Raw genomic sequence first — 16,889 nt, 5'->3', positions numbered from 1 at the left:
TGGAGCAGGGTCAGGACTATTGCAAACACCCATAGAGACTGCCTGGCTAATATAAAAACTTCCTATTGGCTTGAACTATTCTCTAGTGAATAGCTCACAAAAAATGTCTGTGAAAGTTTACTTTAAAAAGGGTGTTGGATCAGGCATGGACCTTTATTCCCAGTACTTGGAAGGCAAAGGCATGCAGATCTATGTAAGTTTGAAACCAGCGTGGACTACTTAGAGAATTCCAGACCACTTCTAGCTACAAAACTAAAGGCTCTCTCAAAAACAAAAAATAAAACAATAACAAAAACAAACAAGAACCAAAGGAATAGAAGTTAAACAACAATGTCTTACTGGATTCAGGTCACTGCATGTAGATTTCACCATTTTTTAAGCAGCTAAGTGGAGGAAAAAAAAAGGGTGTCATAGCAAAGCCCCATGGAGGAGTTAGAGAAAGGACTGAAGTTGCTGAAGGGGTTTTCAACCCCATAGGAAGAACAATATCAACCAACCAGAAGCCCCGGAGCTCCTGAGTAGTAAACCACCAACCAAAGAGTACACATGGAGGAACCATGGGTCCAGCTGCATTTGTATCACATCATGGCCTTTGTGTGAAGGCCCAATGTCACAGCGTAGGGAAAAGCCTGGGCAGTGAGGTGGGAGTGTGTGATGAGTGGGTGGTGAGTGGGAGAGCATCCTCATAGAAGAGGGCAGAGGGAAGGAATAGGGGGGGTTGGAGGAGAATCTGGGAAGGGAATAGCATTTGGAATGTAAAGAAATAAAATGGCCAATAAAAGAATAAAGAAAACAAAGTCCATTTTGGGTCAAGGTATCAATATTCTCCAGTGACTGGATTTCAAAGAACCATCTGTTCCTCAAGACTGGCGTGCTGTCTCTTCAACAGTCCACACGTGGAGGCTGATGTAGGTGAGGATTGTAGGACTAAGACAACAGTCATGATTTTGGCCCTTGTTTCCAGGTAATCTAGGACCCAGATAAAATCGGAAATAATTAGACAAGTCAAAAGCACCCATGGTTCTGATATGACATCTCTCCTCTTGATAAAACAGATCATGCAGACTACAGAGGTTGGGCATGGTTCACATGCATTCTGTAACATGCAAGATGAGTCATAACGAAGGGAATGTCTTTAGTGTTCATGAGGGAAACCACACAGAGAGCAATATGCTTGCACATTCCAGCAGAGTACTCTCTGCTGAAATGTACTCCCTGAATGAGAAAATCAATGGAGACCACAGTGGTTTCCAAATCCTCTAAAATAACTGCCAACGAGCCTCAGCTGATCACAGGAAGAAGAGACTAACTTGTGAGACCTACATGGTCTATGACAGGTGTATTGGTCAGGGTGCTCTAGATTAACAACACAGAATGAATCTCTATATACAAAGGTGATTTATTACAATGACATGCACGCTGGAGGCCATATAATCCAGCCATGACTGCCTAGGAATGGAAAGACCAAGAATCCAGAATTTACTCAGTACCAAAGATGGATGACTCAGGTGGTCTCCAGTATACGCTCAAATCCTGAAGTGATAGGCTCTAATGACAGGGAAGAGATTGACGTGCTAGCAAAGCCGGAGCAGTAAGGGGAATAGCAAATATGTACTCCTCCATCTGCTTATATGAACATCAAGCAGAAGTCTGGCCTATATTAAAGGTAGGTTTTTCCCAGGTCAGTAGATCGAGATTAACTGTGTGTTTTCCAACATTCAATAACATGTTTAGAATTAGAATTTTTCCACTTTGTATTAATCCAAAATCACTATTATGTGTGGCCCATTTTTCTATCTTAGTTAATTCCAAGTGTAGTCAAGTTGACAACCAAGAATAGCTAGCACATACATACAACACACACATGTATATATACATATACACATATACACTGCACATATATACATGAATATACACTGTATATAGGGATCTACATACACACATATATGCATATATTCATATATGCATATCTATCTATCTATCTATCTATCTATCTATCTATCTATCTATCTATCTATTATTGGAATGGCTTCCATGCCATCATCTAGCAAATCCAACCTTAGGCCTAAGTACTGAAAGTCCAGGGATCCAGAAACGGTCCAGTTTATGAAACTGGATGTCTAAGCTGGTTTTCAGTCTTTGTGAGTATTCCAAGGATGTAGATTCCAGTGCCAGTGAGTCATTCTAGCAAAGGGGGACAGAAGCAGGCAAAGAGAGACCTTTCTTCTTCCATGTTGTGTATAGGTTTCCATGTTTAACGTAGGTGACAATTCTCTGCAGACACAATGCTTTCAACCCTGACCAAGTCAGCTATTCACATAGCAGGATTAGTCACTGCCCTCCAGATCATGAGGCTCCCAAGTGAAGAGCCTGCCTTCCATTCGGTCTCAGAAAATCCAACCAGCAAGTACCTGAGCTTGTCCTACACGCTATGGAGATTGCTATAGATCCTGTCAGACTTTACAGCAGGTGCATTACCGCCAGTCTCAACCCTGGAAGTCATTTTATAGTGTGAGGACACAGGCCTTTGTGGTACTTGACCTGAGTCTCCCAGAGGTTGTAGAATTAGGTCCATTCTAGGTAGTTCCGTATTAGACAATATGCTCAACTAACTGCCTTCACCAAGATTCTACAGCAAGGGCAAGGACAACCATTATTGTTTATACAGACTGGGTCATGCTTTCCATATGTAGGTGACCTGTGTCGTGCATGTGTTTTACTGAAAGGCAACAAAACAATTGGTTTTATTATGACATTTCCACATATGTATAAAATGTAAATCAGCTACATCAACCCTGTATCAGCCTCTCCTTTCCATTCCTTCTAGATGACTTTCTTTAAGGTCCTCCTGCCTCTGCTTTCATGTGTGTGTGTGTGTGTGTGTGTGTGTGTGTGTGTGTGTGTGTGTGTGCACTCCTGATGAGGTATCAAGCAAGTTCTCAGAGCTGCTGCTCGTTTAGTAGTTCGATGGTGAGCTCATGGATGGAGAACAGCCTTTCACCACATTCCACCCGATCTTGCTCTCGAACCATTTCTTGCCCCTCCTATCTGGTGATTCTTGACTCTTGGATGGGGGAAATACATGTTTGATGTGGGAGATGTGTTTGCCCACGCGTCCAGTTCATCCCTGTGAAGCAAATCTATGGTCGTTTGTCTGGAAACTCCCTTCCTGTCTTCCTCTTTTCCTCTTTTGCTTGAGGTGGTTGTTGGATCTGTCCATGCACAGCTGAAGACTTCTGTCTCAGGGGACTTTGTAGGGAGATTCAACGTCTCTAGGTTCAAATCTTCGCCACTGTATTTGTCAGCTTATATCAGGGTATAAGCCCATTGTCTCAAAGTTCTTCAACAATCCTGTCCACAGCACATCATCAGGTCAGTGGTAGCAATATCCTACATTCTTGTACCGATTTCTGTCCTAGTTGGAGTTGCTATTCTGTGATGAAAGAGCAAAGGTAGTTGTGGATGAAAAGTTATGTTTGGCTTACACTTCCACATCAGTGTATTACTGAAGGAAGTCAGGACAAGACCTCAAGCAGAAACTGAAAAAGAGGTCATGGGATCTGGGGGAACTGCTTACTCCCTTGGTCCCCATTGCTAACTCAGTCTGCTTTCATACAGAGTCCAGGATTACCCTTTCAGAGGGTGCGATATGATGACATTTCCACACCAATCACTAAGTTAGGATATGCTCTGTAGGATTGCCTCCAACTCAGTATTATAAAGGAATTTCCTCAGCTGAAGCTCTATGCAGCCTGATAGGACCATACTGTGTGAGGTGGATAAAAAAATGAGTCAGCACACACTCAGAGCTGACTTATACCTAGTCTCAGAAGTGTCCAGAGTACCTCATTGTTATCAATCTACTCATTTGACTTCTGGAGTGAAAATTGGTTTCAGTCCTATTGTCCAGGAAGCTACATCCTTTGGATGCTCACAAAGAAGACATGTTGTGTGAGCAACAGTGGAGACCCTAGGTCTGATGGGCTAATGGGCACTTTCAGACTCAGTGTTGTATCTTGGATAGGAGCAACTCTGACCCTTGGCTAATGTGCCTTCTTACTTTCCTGGAATGTATTCTCAAATACTGCCTATATTTGATGTTCAGACTATTCTGCACAAAACACATTTCCTTTGTAATATCAGTGGTTAACTGATGGCATATCAGCTGTATCCTGTAAGTTATACCTCTAAGGTCACAAGTCAGACAAGGATTCTCTGATGTTGACAGATGGCCCTCATGGCTTGTGACAGCATCCTCAGATATGAGAGGGCTGCCCCGTGAACCTCAGCAGATCCTCTTCTTTCCAATCTCCCACCCGCTGACCTCCCTTTGTTTCTGCCCTGTCCTTTCTCTGCCTCACCTTACAGGTCCCTCTCAGATCATCCTTCCTCTGCCTGCATGTGGGCTTTCCCTCACCCTTGCTGCAGAACATTTTACAGAAACTTAGGGAACAATTATAAGCTGTCTTCTCTCCATCAAACATTTCCTGCCAATACTAGAGAAGCTTTCTTCTCCAACCCAAGTCTTCCCAAGTGACTTTACTTTTCATTCCTTGAATTCACTGTGCCCCTTTCAAGGTTCTGCATGAACTGTGTGCCTGAGGCCCCATCTCCCACTTTGTCCCTACATAGGGTCCAGTCTGACGAAAACTATCCATGGTATATGATCTTCCCATTTCTGATAACAGCTCTGAGAGTTGCTTCACTGTGGAAACAGGGGAAACCTTCACTCAAACGTTTAAGAACCTTTTATTCTGGAGGTAAATATTAAAGACCTTGGCTACAAGAATGAGCCCAAATTTGGATAACCTACAATTGTATATGATAGCAATTTTATGAACTTTTTATACTAAAGACACAATAAAAGTCATAATTTTCAAATATATTTGGTGCATAAGCCAGATGACTGATACCATGTCTTAGAAATCTTGAGTCTGATCCTCAGATGCTATTTGTTCAAATTTTGGCTTGCAGGTTGGGGGAATCCAGAGGGACTGTCACATACTTGGGACATAGGAAATAGTCACAATAAAGTGAGAACACTAACTAGGGTAGGCAACAAATGGGTGCTGAGTGGGCTACAGATGACCCAAGGCAATATATCTTGGGACCTCTGTTGTTCCAGCATCTTACATCCCTGAGATCTCCTCAGTCAATTAGCTTTTGTGAGTCCAGACCTTTCTGTGAACTCCGTTCACAGATGCAATGTTTTTGTCATTTTGTGGCCTTGCTCAGCTCTAGTCTGTATGTTTGATTTGATTTATTTGTTCACTACCTTCAGATAGATGCTGTGCACTAATGTTTGCCTAAGTCAAAGGGTTTAACTAAAATAGACTGATAAATAAGAGAGCACACAAGGTCGTGGGAATGTGTTTTAATTCATGAGATAAAACCAAATATAACACGGTATATAGTTTTAAATTTGTGAAGAAAAAAGGAAATATCAGAATTATACCATGTCAGCAGGTTATTGAACTTAGCTTTTGACAATAACAATGTTGATAATATTGTACATCTAAACCCATTTTATAACTCACATATATGATGAAGTTTGCTGTGTTCAGAGCTTTAAACCTTCCAGAAAAAAAGCCCGAATTACTTCAAGAATCTGACAAAGGAAGGAAGCACGAAAAAATCATGCCAAGGGGTAAATGTAGGCAAAGCAATGATTTCTGATAAAGAGAATAAACTTCTTGGCAAGAAGGATTTCAATCATGAATTAATTTCAGCCTGAATGATTGCTAAAAGACAGTGAAAAGCAAAAGGTTCTGTATGTCACAGGTTTTACCACTTCCTTAAAATGGTATAGGTTAAAATATATAACTATTTAATTACACGTATGATTTGTCATTCCTTCTGAGTTTGTAAAAACTTTAACTTTTTAACAATGTAGTCTTATCTTAGTCAAGATTGATTTGAAATCTTTTATTATTATTACTTTCTCACCATTTCTTCATCAGCAGCATCTAATGATTTGGTCTTGAGACACAAAGTAATCTCCGAAGTCATACAACCACACAGCACACTTACCTAAAAATATTTGCAAAACTGTATATAATATTTATCAAACTCCCTGACTTTCAGTTGGCCACATACATTTGTATCTAGGGCTGTGAACTGGTCATTGATGAATGCTATGATACAGATTAAAACCACTATTTGTTCTTCAAGTCTGATATAACTGACTTTCTGGTTCTCCACAGCCACCACTAGAGGACACAGTGTGGAACAAGGGTGGGGCTGAAATTAAAGATTCTTACCTTCCCCTCCAGGTTAAACATGTCCCATGAAGAGGACAGTGGGATAGCCAAAGTGATATGGCAGCTTCAGAGAGGTTATGGAGAATCCAGAGTTCCAGCTTTAGTATTTCACAGGGAAATACCCTTGTCCAGAAGATGACAAGTGGAGGAAAATCATAGACAAGGGGTCCCTAAATCTCTCCAACACCCCTGAAAACGACTGCTAGCAAGATACAAGTGCCAACAAGACAAGGACGTTATTAGCCATCTACATGGTCTTAAAGACGAGCCCAAAGATACAGATTCAAATCATATGAAATTAAAAATCTATTAGTTGCAACCAGGATTCCAGGATTCTCATCAGGACCCAGTTCAACTTGAGAACTCAAGGTGTTAAAGCCTCTACATCCTAATAAAGTCACTTTATGTTCCCGAATTATGTCTTACTCTGTGTCATCAGCCCGTGAAGCAATCACTCCTCATTTATGATCCTATAATTCCTAACTCTACGTCTATCAACCTGTGTGAAGCCTGTACAGTGGTCTTCTCCTCCACACCGACCTCTTATGGGATGCAGAGTCTTGGGTCTCCCTATATGATTGGAAGAGATGCTCAAGGTTGTCACTGAATACCACCATAAATACAGACCAAACTCTGACTCTACCTTTTCAGGATAATCCCCAGTTATTAAAACAACACATTTAGTTTATCTTAAATTTCTTCATCAGGATGCAAGACCATGGGAGATGTCAGGATCAGCTCCTGTGAGGACCTGCTCATCCCTCAACTGTAGTCATTGCAAGGCCTGTCACTGGGATCATCTGAGCAAAGTTAGAGCACTCAACCTATAAAGGCTCAGAGCCACTTCCTGGGAGCCTTGGAGAACTTTTGTTCATTCTTTGAATAAAAGTTTGGTGCAACATACACCAAACACACCTTGACTCTAGAGGGAAACCACAATCAGAGGTTCTTACATCATGTTATGACCCCCTTACTTTTACATTTCTGTCATTTCATCTTGTCCTCAGTCACTATTGTCATACTTCCTGCCTGTCCTCAAACATCCTAATTGTGGTTTCCCCTTTTAACCCTTGGGGCTTTAAATTCTTTATTCCTGCTCACAACCTATTTCTGCTTTTTAACCTGTGGTGACTTTGGCTGGTCTCACTTAACCCTCCAGTGTGATGTCTACCGTCTAGATTAGAAGTCACTGAGATGGAGGTAGTGCTGTGGCAGGGCTGTCCATCACCGCCATCTACACCAACACTACTGTCAGAACCGAGGACCACTGGATCTCTGAGTGACCTCAGAGTCTGGACTTCAACCTCATGCAACAACCAACCTTCCCTTCTGCAAAATGTAGGTCAATCCCTTCTTAGGTTTGAGATCTTGTGACCCTTTGACAGCTAAGTAACCCCAGAGTGGACTCTCAATGTCCTATTCCCAGGACTAAAATCCTTCCAGTAGAAAGTGGTCTGCATCATTTATCCACAACATGATCTGCTCATCTTTCAGGATGGCAATGAAAAATCATATTCTCCCTCCTGGAAAATAAAATCAAAATATGTAGTACATTGAATTTAAGTGCATCCCTGACAAGCCGATAAGTGAGACTCAGACTAAGGTTATTTTATTTGGCTTTGACAATTACGGGAGGTTTATCCCTAGTCTACTCTTCTACCTGCTGACTTGGCTACATTTCCAGTGATGTACCCCAGACACTTGCTCTTTCTCCTGAGCATAGACTGTTGTCTGTCTTCCCTCATGGCAGCTTCCTCTCTCTCTTCCTTTTTCTTCTTCCTTCTTTCCCTCCCATGTCACTCCAAACCCACCTATCTCTAATCCCTCCAGTAATTGGCCGTAGCCCATTTTATTTAACCAATAGTTTTAAATCAAGGTACAAAGTTTGCACAACAAAAGAGTATAAATCTGAGAAGTCAGTCATAGGCTCAGACATTCTAGTACAGAATTAATATTACACTACAACAGCAACATACTAAACCTCAACGAAAATACTGTCTTATAACCACCAAATTCGAATACTTAGAGTCTGTCTTAGTTCCCCATGATATCTCCTAAAATTAGAATGCGGCTCTACTCAGTGTTAGCACCCCAGGTCAGTGGTTGAACAATGGTTCTATGATAGTTATTATCTAAGAAGACACGAGGTGTCTCTCTTATTTAAATACAAACATAAAAATGGCCAGAGAGAAGGCTAGGTAATATCTCGTATGTAGTACTGAAAGTTCCCATATGCCCCTCAGAAATATTGTCTTTTGCAAATTCACTAGCTATGTCTGAGAGAACAGTGTCTATTTGTTTCACGTGTGTATATACATATGTGTGTGTGTGTTCGTTCATATATATATGCAGACTACATATTTCCTTTGGACGTCTCTCTTCAGGATACTATGTGGGGTGTGTTTTTGGTCAATGTGTACTAGAACTCACCACTTCAACTATGAGGGCAGAGGAAGAAGCTCCAGAGCGCTCTCTCTCTCTCTCTCTCTCTCTCTCTCTCTCTCTCTCTATCTCTCTCTCTCTCTCTCTCCTCTCTCATCTTGGTATTCCAAGCATGTGCCACAGCAGTGTACATGAGTTTTAGGGAGGGAAGTCAGGTCCTCATGCTTGTGACAGGAAAACACTATATGACTGAGCGTTTATATTATTATGGGTCACTCAATGTGACATTTCTATGCTTATGCCATGCCCACTGGTAGTTCCTGACATGGCACTGACCACTAGTTGAGGACTGTTACTATCCTCTGTTTCTAAATGGATTCTGTGGTTTGAGATGCACATGTGTTCATGACTTCAAACCTATTTTCATAAATGTGTAGGAGGAATATTTTTGCTTTGGGATTAAGTTAATTATCAATATCTGCATCATGGATGGTACTTGGCTGACATGTGTCTGCGTTTAAAGTGAGGTGTCATGTCCTTCAGTGTCTGCATTGCACTCAGAAGGGAACCAAGTGCTGTTGGTAAAATGGAGTCACCCAGGGCAAGACATTGTTATTACATAGTGAGGAGTAATTTTAGGGCCATGCCCACTTTGATCTCCACAGCGCTATCTGGTAAGAATGAGAAAGGAAAGGAACAGAGCAAGAGGAAGCCCCTGATAGTAACAACCTAGTGCACTCTGATGCCCTGGTGTGGGAGGCTCTGTCGGCCATCATTCTGGGTTCCCAGCAGTCTGGTCCGAAGTCAACAGCACAGAATTCTGAGATGCTGTCAGCCATTCATTTGCTTCCTTTGCTGAACTCGTCTCAAGCAATGTCAAAGAGTCACCCAACAGAGATGGTGATGAGGACTGCAGGTCAATTTGGAGAGCAAGAGGACAAAAGGGGTGTGGATTACAGTGTGTTCCTGGGTTACAACTCCACTACCCACTCTCCTTCATTCCTCAGACAAGCGCACGCATCACAGATCACAGAGCTCAGTTCACAATCCTTTTCTCTGTCATTCTTTATTGTAGATCCTTTGGCCACAGGAAACTCTAGTATAATAAGATGTCAGATGTTTCTTGAGTTGTAAGTACAACACAATATTGTGAATGAAAAACATTTTAAAAAATCAGGAAAACGAAAAACATCAGGAAATATGAAAGGCTAGAAAAATACTGTGTGTTTCTTGGCTGGCCTTTTACCTTTCACTTTTAGGTTTTTGGTAAAGGATTCTCCTTAGCTCCCAAGCTGGACTTGAGCTTAGTATATTAACCACAACAGGCTTGAACTGTTATGGCAATCCTCCTGCCTCAGCTTCTCACATACTGGTATTGTAGGTCTGACCAAACATCCAGGTAGATTTAAAAGATTTTAAGCAATAAATGTTATTCCAAAATAATTATATTGACGTAAAAATATATGTCCCACAATGCCAACCAACCAGAGCTTCCAGAGACTAAACCACTACCCAAAGACTATACATGGACTGACCCAGTGCTCCAACTGCACATGTAGCAGAGAATAGACTTGTTGGGGCACCAGTGGAAGGGGAAGCCCTTGGTCCTGCCAAGGTTAGACCCCCATTGTAGGGGACTGTTGTAGGGGGGTGATAAGGGGGGTGGATGGGGAGGGAACACCCATAGAGAAGGGGGGTGGGAGGGGCTATGGTGCTGAGCGTCAGGAAACCGGAAAAGGCAATAACATTTAAAATGTAAATAAGAAATACCCAATTTAAAAAAATGGGATAAATAAAGAAATAAATAACTAGAAAAAGATATATATTTCCTAATATTTGGTACAAACCTTTTATCAGCCTATGCTTATAGGGAAATTTTAGATCAATTTAAAATAGAACAACTCTGTGTTTTGAATCCACCCTGTGTTTGGCATAACCTGACAATGATGCAGTGGGTACTCACCCCCTTTACCTGCATAAACCCAGGTGACTTCAAGATTAGAGGACAAACATTTGAATCATGCTTTCCATAGGCACTAAAGTATAGCAAAGTACAGTAACCAAGTGAAAAGAATGGATTTTATTTTGTATCCTTTGTTTGTTCTTTTGAGACAATGTGACTATGAAGCCAGGCTGACTCTGAATTTAGTTATCCCTCTGCCTCAGGCTCCTGAGGACTGGGATTACAGGTTGGTCCCACAAGGCCAACCCCTTGAATGCTCTGATCATTCTGATCATTCTGTCCTAAGGGCTGTCCTAAGCCAGGAGCCACAGATATCCAGACTTAGCCCTGGTATGAGAGTCACTGTAGGGTTCGGTTTAGGGTTAGGATTAGGTTAGGGTTAGGGCTAGGGTCTGGGTTCCATTTCGGGTTAGGACTAGGTTACAGTTAGGGTTCGGGTAAGGATTAGGGTTAGGGTTCGGGTTAAAGGTTGTGGGTTAGGGTTAGGGTTAGGGTTAGGGTTAGGGTTAGGGGGGTTGAGGGAGAGACTCTTTCAGTCTGCATAGCTGCCCTGACAATGGGCAGATCATGACATGAAAATGAGGCAGAAGGCTTCCTTTTGGAAGGGCTGTATTGCTGAGAACAGTGCATTGAGAGCCCTGTGTGGGGTTGCTGAGCTCTCATAGGGTCATAAGGTCATAAAACTTAAGAAGGGATTGACCTACATTTTGCAGAAGGGAAGGTTGGTTGTTGCATGAGGTTGAAGTCCAGACTCTGAGGTCACTCAGAGATCCAGTGGTCCTCGGGGCTGACAGTAGTGTTGGTGTAGATGGCGGTGATGGACAGCCCTGCCACAGCACTCATTCCACCTCAGTGACTTCTAATCTAGACGACACACATCAGACTGGAGGGTTAAGTGAGACCAGCCAAAGTCACCACAGAGTTAAAGACACCACAGACATAGACTGTGAGAACGAGTAGTGAACTGTCACGGAAAGAATGTGTAACTGTCTCCACAACACTCCCAGGAACCTGATTGATTGCAGGTGGAGAGCTCTTCCCTCAGTGGATCCCTCAGGGGCAGGCCTTATCATGACTACAGTTGGAGGGATGAGCAGGACCTGACAGGAGCTGGTCCAGACATCTCCCATGGCCTTGCCTCTTATGGGAGAAATGTAAGAGAAATTGAACACCCTGCTTTAATAACTGGAGAATGTCCTGCCAATGTGGAGCCAGGATGTGAGCTATGCTTTTCCTTGTTTCAGTGAGAGCCATGGGCATCTGTCCCAATCATTATTGACATTCAAGGGTCTCTTCATCTAAGGAGAGGTGGGTGTGGAGGAAAGGTATAGTGTCCAAACATCCTAGGGGTGATAGACCTAGAATCAGGAATAATAAAGATCACAGATAAGGATTAATTAGAGTGTGGAGGGAGTCAGGATCTTCAGTTCTCCCAGTTGAACCAGGTCCTGGTGAGAATCCTGGTTGGAGCTGGTAGACTTTTAAGTGTATATTATCTGTAGCTATTGTCTTGGACAGGTCTGTAAGACCGTGTAAATAGCACAGGTTCCTTGTGTGGTTGACAGATGTATCTTTACAGTGGTTACTTTCAGGGGTGTAGGAGAGTTTCAGTGAACCATTGTCTTTATGTTTCATCCAGAAATCCTGTTCTGGAAGGGTACTTCTCTGTGAAATGACCCAAAACTTGAATCTGGGATCCCACATCCTCTCTGAGGCTGTCATGTTCTTTTAGAGCTATGCCCCTGTCCTCTATGCCGGGACACGGCCAACCTGGAGGTGAAGGTTAAAATCCTTGCTGTCAGCCCAGCCCTTGATCCTCATTGCTTTAGGCCTCTACTGGTGGCCATTGCAAACTCAGAAAGTCAGTTACAGCAGACATGAAGAACAGAGAGTGGTTTAGTCTGTTACATAGCTTCATGAGTGAGCAGCTCTCAGTCCAAGACTCCTATCAATGTGGCCAAATCTAATACAGAAACTTATACAAAATACTTTAAGGCAGTTTGCAAATATAGTTTGGGAAGTGAACTGTACAGTCCTCAGGCCTGAATTAGGAGATCACTTTGTGTCACAACATCGAAATATTAGACCCTTCTGATGAATAAATACGGACAAAAACAGATTCTCAATGTTGACTGTGACAAGACTCTATTGTTGTGAAGTTGAATGCGTGACAAACTCACAAGAAATCAAGGTATAATCTTGCCAAACTAAATTCAATTAAACAAGTTTCTTTTTGTGGTTTTTCCAATATACAGTTTTAAATTTACCTCCACAAGCCTATAGAATCTTCTGTGTTTCCTTGTTTTGTTTTGTTCTGTTTTAACAGTCCTTTAGCAATCTGTTAGGGTGAAATTACTTTATCCTACAAATCTTTCTTACCGGTAAACACAGTCTATTGTGAAATTCATAGTCATTTGGATGTTTTTGGGTGGTGGCTGCTTCCTTCTTTTGTTAAGTTGTAATTTAGTCTTCTTCTTTCCTAGAGATATAAAACCCTGGACACAGCAAACGTCCCCATGCTTTGTCTTTAACAAATTGGGCGTAATTGCTTAATATTATCAAGTGTTGTATTGTCACTCATTAATGTGTTATTTCACACCTAGCTTCAATATCATTGTGGCATTGTTTGATTAATATTGATATTTACTTTTCTCTTCACGAATTTAACATATCCAATGTGTTAGATTTTCTTGCATATCATGAATTAAAAGAAATTTGAACTAAGCTTGCATATTCCATTGCTTCCTTATCAGCCACATTAAGTTATAGCCTTTGAGGGACATTATCATGTAAAGACACCACACATCACCCATCTGTAGGGGGAGAAGAGCTATAACAAATCAGACACACAGACACATAGCTGGGCCTGGCCTAGAAACGATAGAAAAGCCTTGCATGTGTGAACAGGAGTTCCTAGACAGACATGAACCCACGAAAGCTAACTGAGCAATCCTCAGTGATGTGAGATGCTGAGGGGCCCAGGTCCTGAGACATATTTTCTAGGGCCATCTTCAGTCCCCTTAAGAACCAATTACTGTCTATGTCCTTTTGTGACCTAACTTTCTTGCGACTTTTAGATATGTCCTTAAAATACATGAAGAGACCCTCTAGTTCCACCAACCCAAAAGCTACGAATTTTGTCAGACACGATCTGGGCCAGTTGTGTTTCTATACAATTGCTGTAAGATCCCTTCCTCATGTCTCTACTGATTCATTTGAGAGATTTTTGATTTATGACTTCCGTGTCTCTTCATAACAGAAAGTTCATAAACAGAGAAATATCACATAAAAATATGGGTAACCTAAATCTGTGGTCACTCTGGTGGTCTGGTCTTTCATATTTGTCTCCAGAATAAAGAGTCTTTTACCCTTTGAAGGAAGGGTTCTTTCTTTAAGACATGGAAGTTGTTGACTATTTTGCCACTCAGGTGTAGAGAAATCTTTCCCTGGGGGGGACTTCCTTTTGTAGGCTCTGTGTATGTTGGAAACTTTGTAATACTTCGTATTGTTTGTCAACCTTTAAGTCAGGAGAGTGCTCAGGCCCCTTTCGAAGGAGCTCCAGTAGACAGATCCCCCCCCCAGACTTCCCTCATTGTCATAAGGGCACTCCACCCTCTATAAGGTCATAGAAGTTCTCTCTCGCCCCTCAACAGGACAGTACCCAGGTTAGGCTCACTTTAGGTGAAAAGTCTACATAAAGGCAGACATTTAATTGGGGCTGGCTTACAGTCTCAGAGGTTCAGTGCATTATCATCATGGCAGTAAGCCTGGCAGCATGCAGGCAGATGTGGTGCTAGAGAGTTAGAAGTTCTACAGTGTGATCAAGAGGCAGCTAGGAGAAAACTCCTTTCTGCAGGGAGCTAGGAGGGTCTCATTCCACACTGGATGGAGCCTGGACAGAGGAGGAGACCTCCAAAGGCCACCCCCACAGGACAAACTTTCTCCAACATGGCCACACCTTCTCCCATAAGGCCAGAATTCCTAATAGTATCACTTCCTTTGGACCAAGCATATTGAAAGCAGCATAGAGGGGAACACTTGTGGGGTAGGCCTTTGAGAGGGAGACTAAGGGTGTGGCTGATTAACTCAGGACAGAAGCTCTTTAGGATAAAGGGACCCAATTGCCCTGGGCCTGAGCACTGCCTGAGCCTGGGACATTTAATTGGTTGCACAAGTGTCATTCCATCTGCGACCTTTAGCGCCACCTACTGGTTGTGTTCCTGTGCACGTGCAACTGCCCAGGAATGCTAAACAGTGGGAGGGGAATGATCCACCAACAGGGGCTGGTTGGTTGATTGGTTTAGAAGTGGGCGGGACAATGAAATCAGCGCATCCTTACTCATATGGAGGGTGGAGTTCAGGCTCCCAGTTTGGCCGGACGGCCTTCCCGCGTGGCTGTGATCCTCACGGAGGGACAAGCAAGCTACAAAGTTCCTGACAATTGCTGGAGTTACAGCGTTGGTGACCGGCATTTTCGTGAATCTCTGAGCGGGATCCTCTGCGGGGCGGCACAGAATCCTCACGGCTTCTCACAGCTCAGGTCACACCTGTTGCTCATGGCGGGTATGGCAGAGAATACAGCCGCTGAGCATCCTCTATTCACAGGAGCTTCATGCGTTTTGGTTTTTCTGAGCTGTCTGGGGTCTACGCTGTGCGCTGGTGAGTTGCAATGTCCTGACTGAAGTGGCTGTCGTGGGGGGCGGGGAGGTTGTCGGGATGGCGGGAGGGAAGCAAGTTTGTTGAAAAACAGGGTAGGGGACGCCCTTGTCCGCTCTCTCAAAGGCTCCTCCTGTACATGGTTCCTCCTTCCTGCCTGAAAGATGAGCATCAACAGTTACTCTAAGGCCCTGGCACAGTTTGTAGAACAACCACCCCAGGTCTGTAGAACAAATAAGGAAGGAAGGGAAGATCCCTGTCAATCTGTGGTGAGGCTCACAGTTTTCAGCCACCTGGCTGATTGTATGGGCAAAGTGCCAGACCCTGCAGGCAGGATGTCTCAGACAGTTCCCATGGACTTTGCTCTGAAGACTGCCTTCCCCTGGTATTCTTAGCATGCCCAGAGCCATTCTGTGAAGTCTTGTCCTCTAACTTTCTTTCCTTCATTTCATGGTATTTTTCCATCAGATCGGAATAGGAACTTCCAGGGACAAGGCAGTCACAACCACTCATGTTGTGACCTGTTTTACCCCTTTGTTCTTGTTTTTTTTTTTTTTTAATTTAATTTAAATATTTTTATTTTTTTAATTTTAATTTTATTTTTATTATATTTATTTTTTTATTTTATTTTTAAAAATGTTCCCAACAGGCTAACTGCTAGACAAGTAGCATGTGGAAAACCTAATGGGAATTTTTCTTTATGGTCATGTCCACAGCAAATGAGAAACTGGATTCTAAAAGCCTTGGTAATGACCATTTGTTCTTGTTTTCTTTTAAGGCAGGATTTCACACCATTTCCTAAACTATAGAATTTGCAACAATCCCTTCTCCCCGGGTCAACCTGCTGGCAGAGAGAAAATCGGTTTTCTTCAGGGAATGACACTAGAAAGATCAAGCCATCCTGGGAAGAATTTGTTCAGGAGTAGTTGACCAACAAATAAGTCATGAAATAGCCTCTCTCTGTGTGTGTGTTTGTGTGTTTGTGTGTTTGTGTGTGTGTGTGTGTGTGTGTGTGTGTGTGTTGGGGTGTATGTAGTGTTCTTTTGGGCCGATGTTGTATTTTATTTTGCATTTTCTAGTGTAAATATATTACAAACTTGTTAAAGGTTTCTACAATGAAATATTATTGAATTTTACATTCTAGTGCTCCCACAAGCATGTGACAGCAAACTTGCCCAGGCTTCTCTGTCTTGCTTGCTTCCTTTTGTAGTCTCCTTCACAGAATAGCTGTAAGGCATTGTGTCTCTTTAGCTGTTAGTGAAAGTCTGGGACATCAGGGGCCATAAGCATGCTGGGAAACAAAGACTTAAGGAGAGAGATTGGGGCTTCAAGCAATCACAGACAGAGAGAGATCTCTCCTTGTGAATGGAATAGGTGTGTGGTTTAATGTGGGGGAAGCTGAGCTCTGAAGGCCAACAGTGCTGTGTGACAGAGCCCAGTGGGAGCAGGGATGAGCACTGAGCTCACAGCTGGCAGTTGCCCTCTCCAGGACAACTGGGGCATTGCCTCAGGAGCTTCCCTCAACACCAGGTTCAATGTTGAATTTCCATGTGTTCTATGTTGCCTCCCTACCCGTGAGTGTTCAGATAGATTTTCATGCCCAGGAATATGGATGTTATTTGACATAC

At 42.7% G+C, this 16,889-nt stretch overlaps 1 protein-coding gene, 1 long non-coding RNA gene and 1 other non-coding gene across 5 annotated transcripts in view; 1 reads left to right on the top strand and 2 right to left on the bottom strand.

Annotated features, from left to right (window-relative positions):
• Raet1ll1 (retinoic acid early transcript 1L like 1) overlaps nt 1-16,889 on the top strand; it is a 42,659-nt gene that overhangs the window by 20,201 nt on the left and 5,569 nt on the right. The window contains 1 exon segment of one of the 2 annotated variants that reach the window (NM_001161691.1): nt 14,949-15,264. The exons of the other annotated variant lie outside the window; for it this stretch is intronic. Coding sequence (NP_001155163.1) covers nt 14,949-15,264 — 316 coding nt within the window. 2 annotated transcript variants of the gene reach the window in all.
• LOC134482572 (uncharacterized) overlaps nt 1,384-16,889 on the bottom strand; it is a 52,593-nt gene continuing 37,087 nt past the window's right edge. For both annotated transcript variants that reach the window (XR_010058811.1, XR_010058812.1), the window contains exons 2-3: nt 14,945-15,418; nt 1,384-3,433 (exon numbers count right to left, since the gene is read on the bottom strand). This is a non-coding gene — a long non-coding RNA (uncharacterized LOC134482572). The remainder of the gene's footprint in view (nt 3,434-14,944; nt 15,419-16,889) is intronic.
• Nucleotides 15,896-16,017, bottom strand: LOC120100384 (small nucleolar RNA SNORA32). Its single transcript, XR_005500147.1, has one exon. It is a non-coding gene; the product is annotated as a small nucleolar RNA SNORA32 (small nucleolar RNA).

This window comes from Rattus norvegicus, chromosome 1 (genome assembly GCF_036323735.1).
Source record: "Rattus norvegicus strain BN/NHsdMcwi chromosome 1, GRCr8, whole genome shotgun sequence".
Taxonomy (NCBI): domain Eukaryota; kingdom Metazoa; phylum Chordata; class Mammalia; order Rodentia; family Muridae; genus Rattus; species Rattus norvegicus.
The sequence above is the reverse complement of the archived record's forward strand: the minus strand, read 5'-3'. Positions and strand labels throughout refer to the sequence as shown.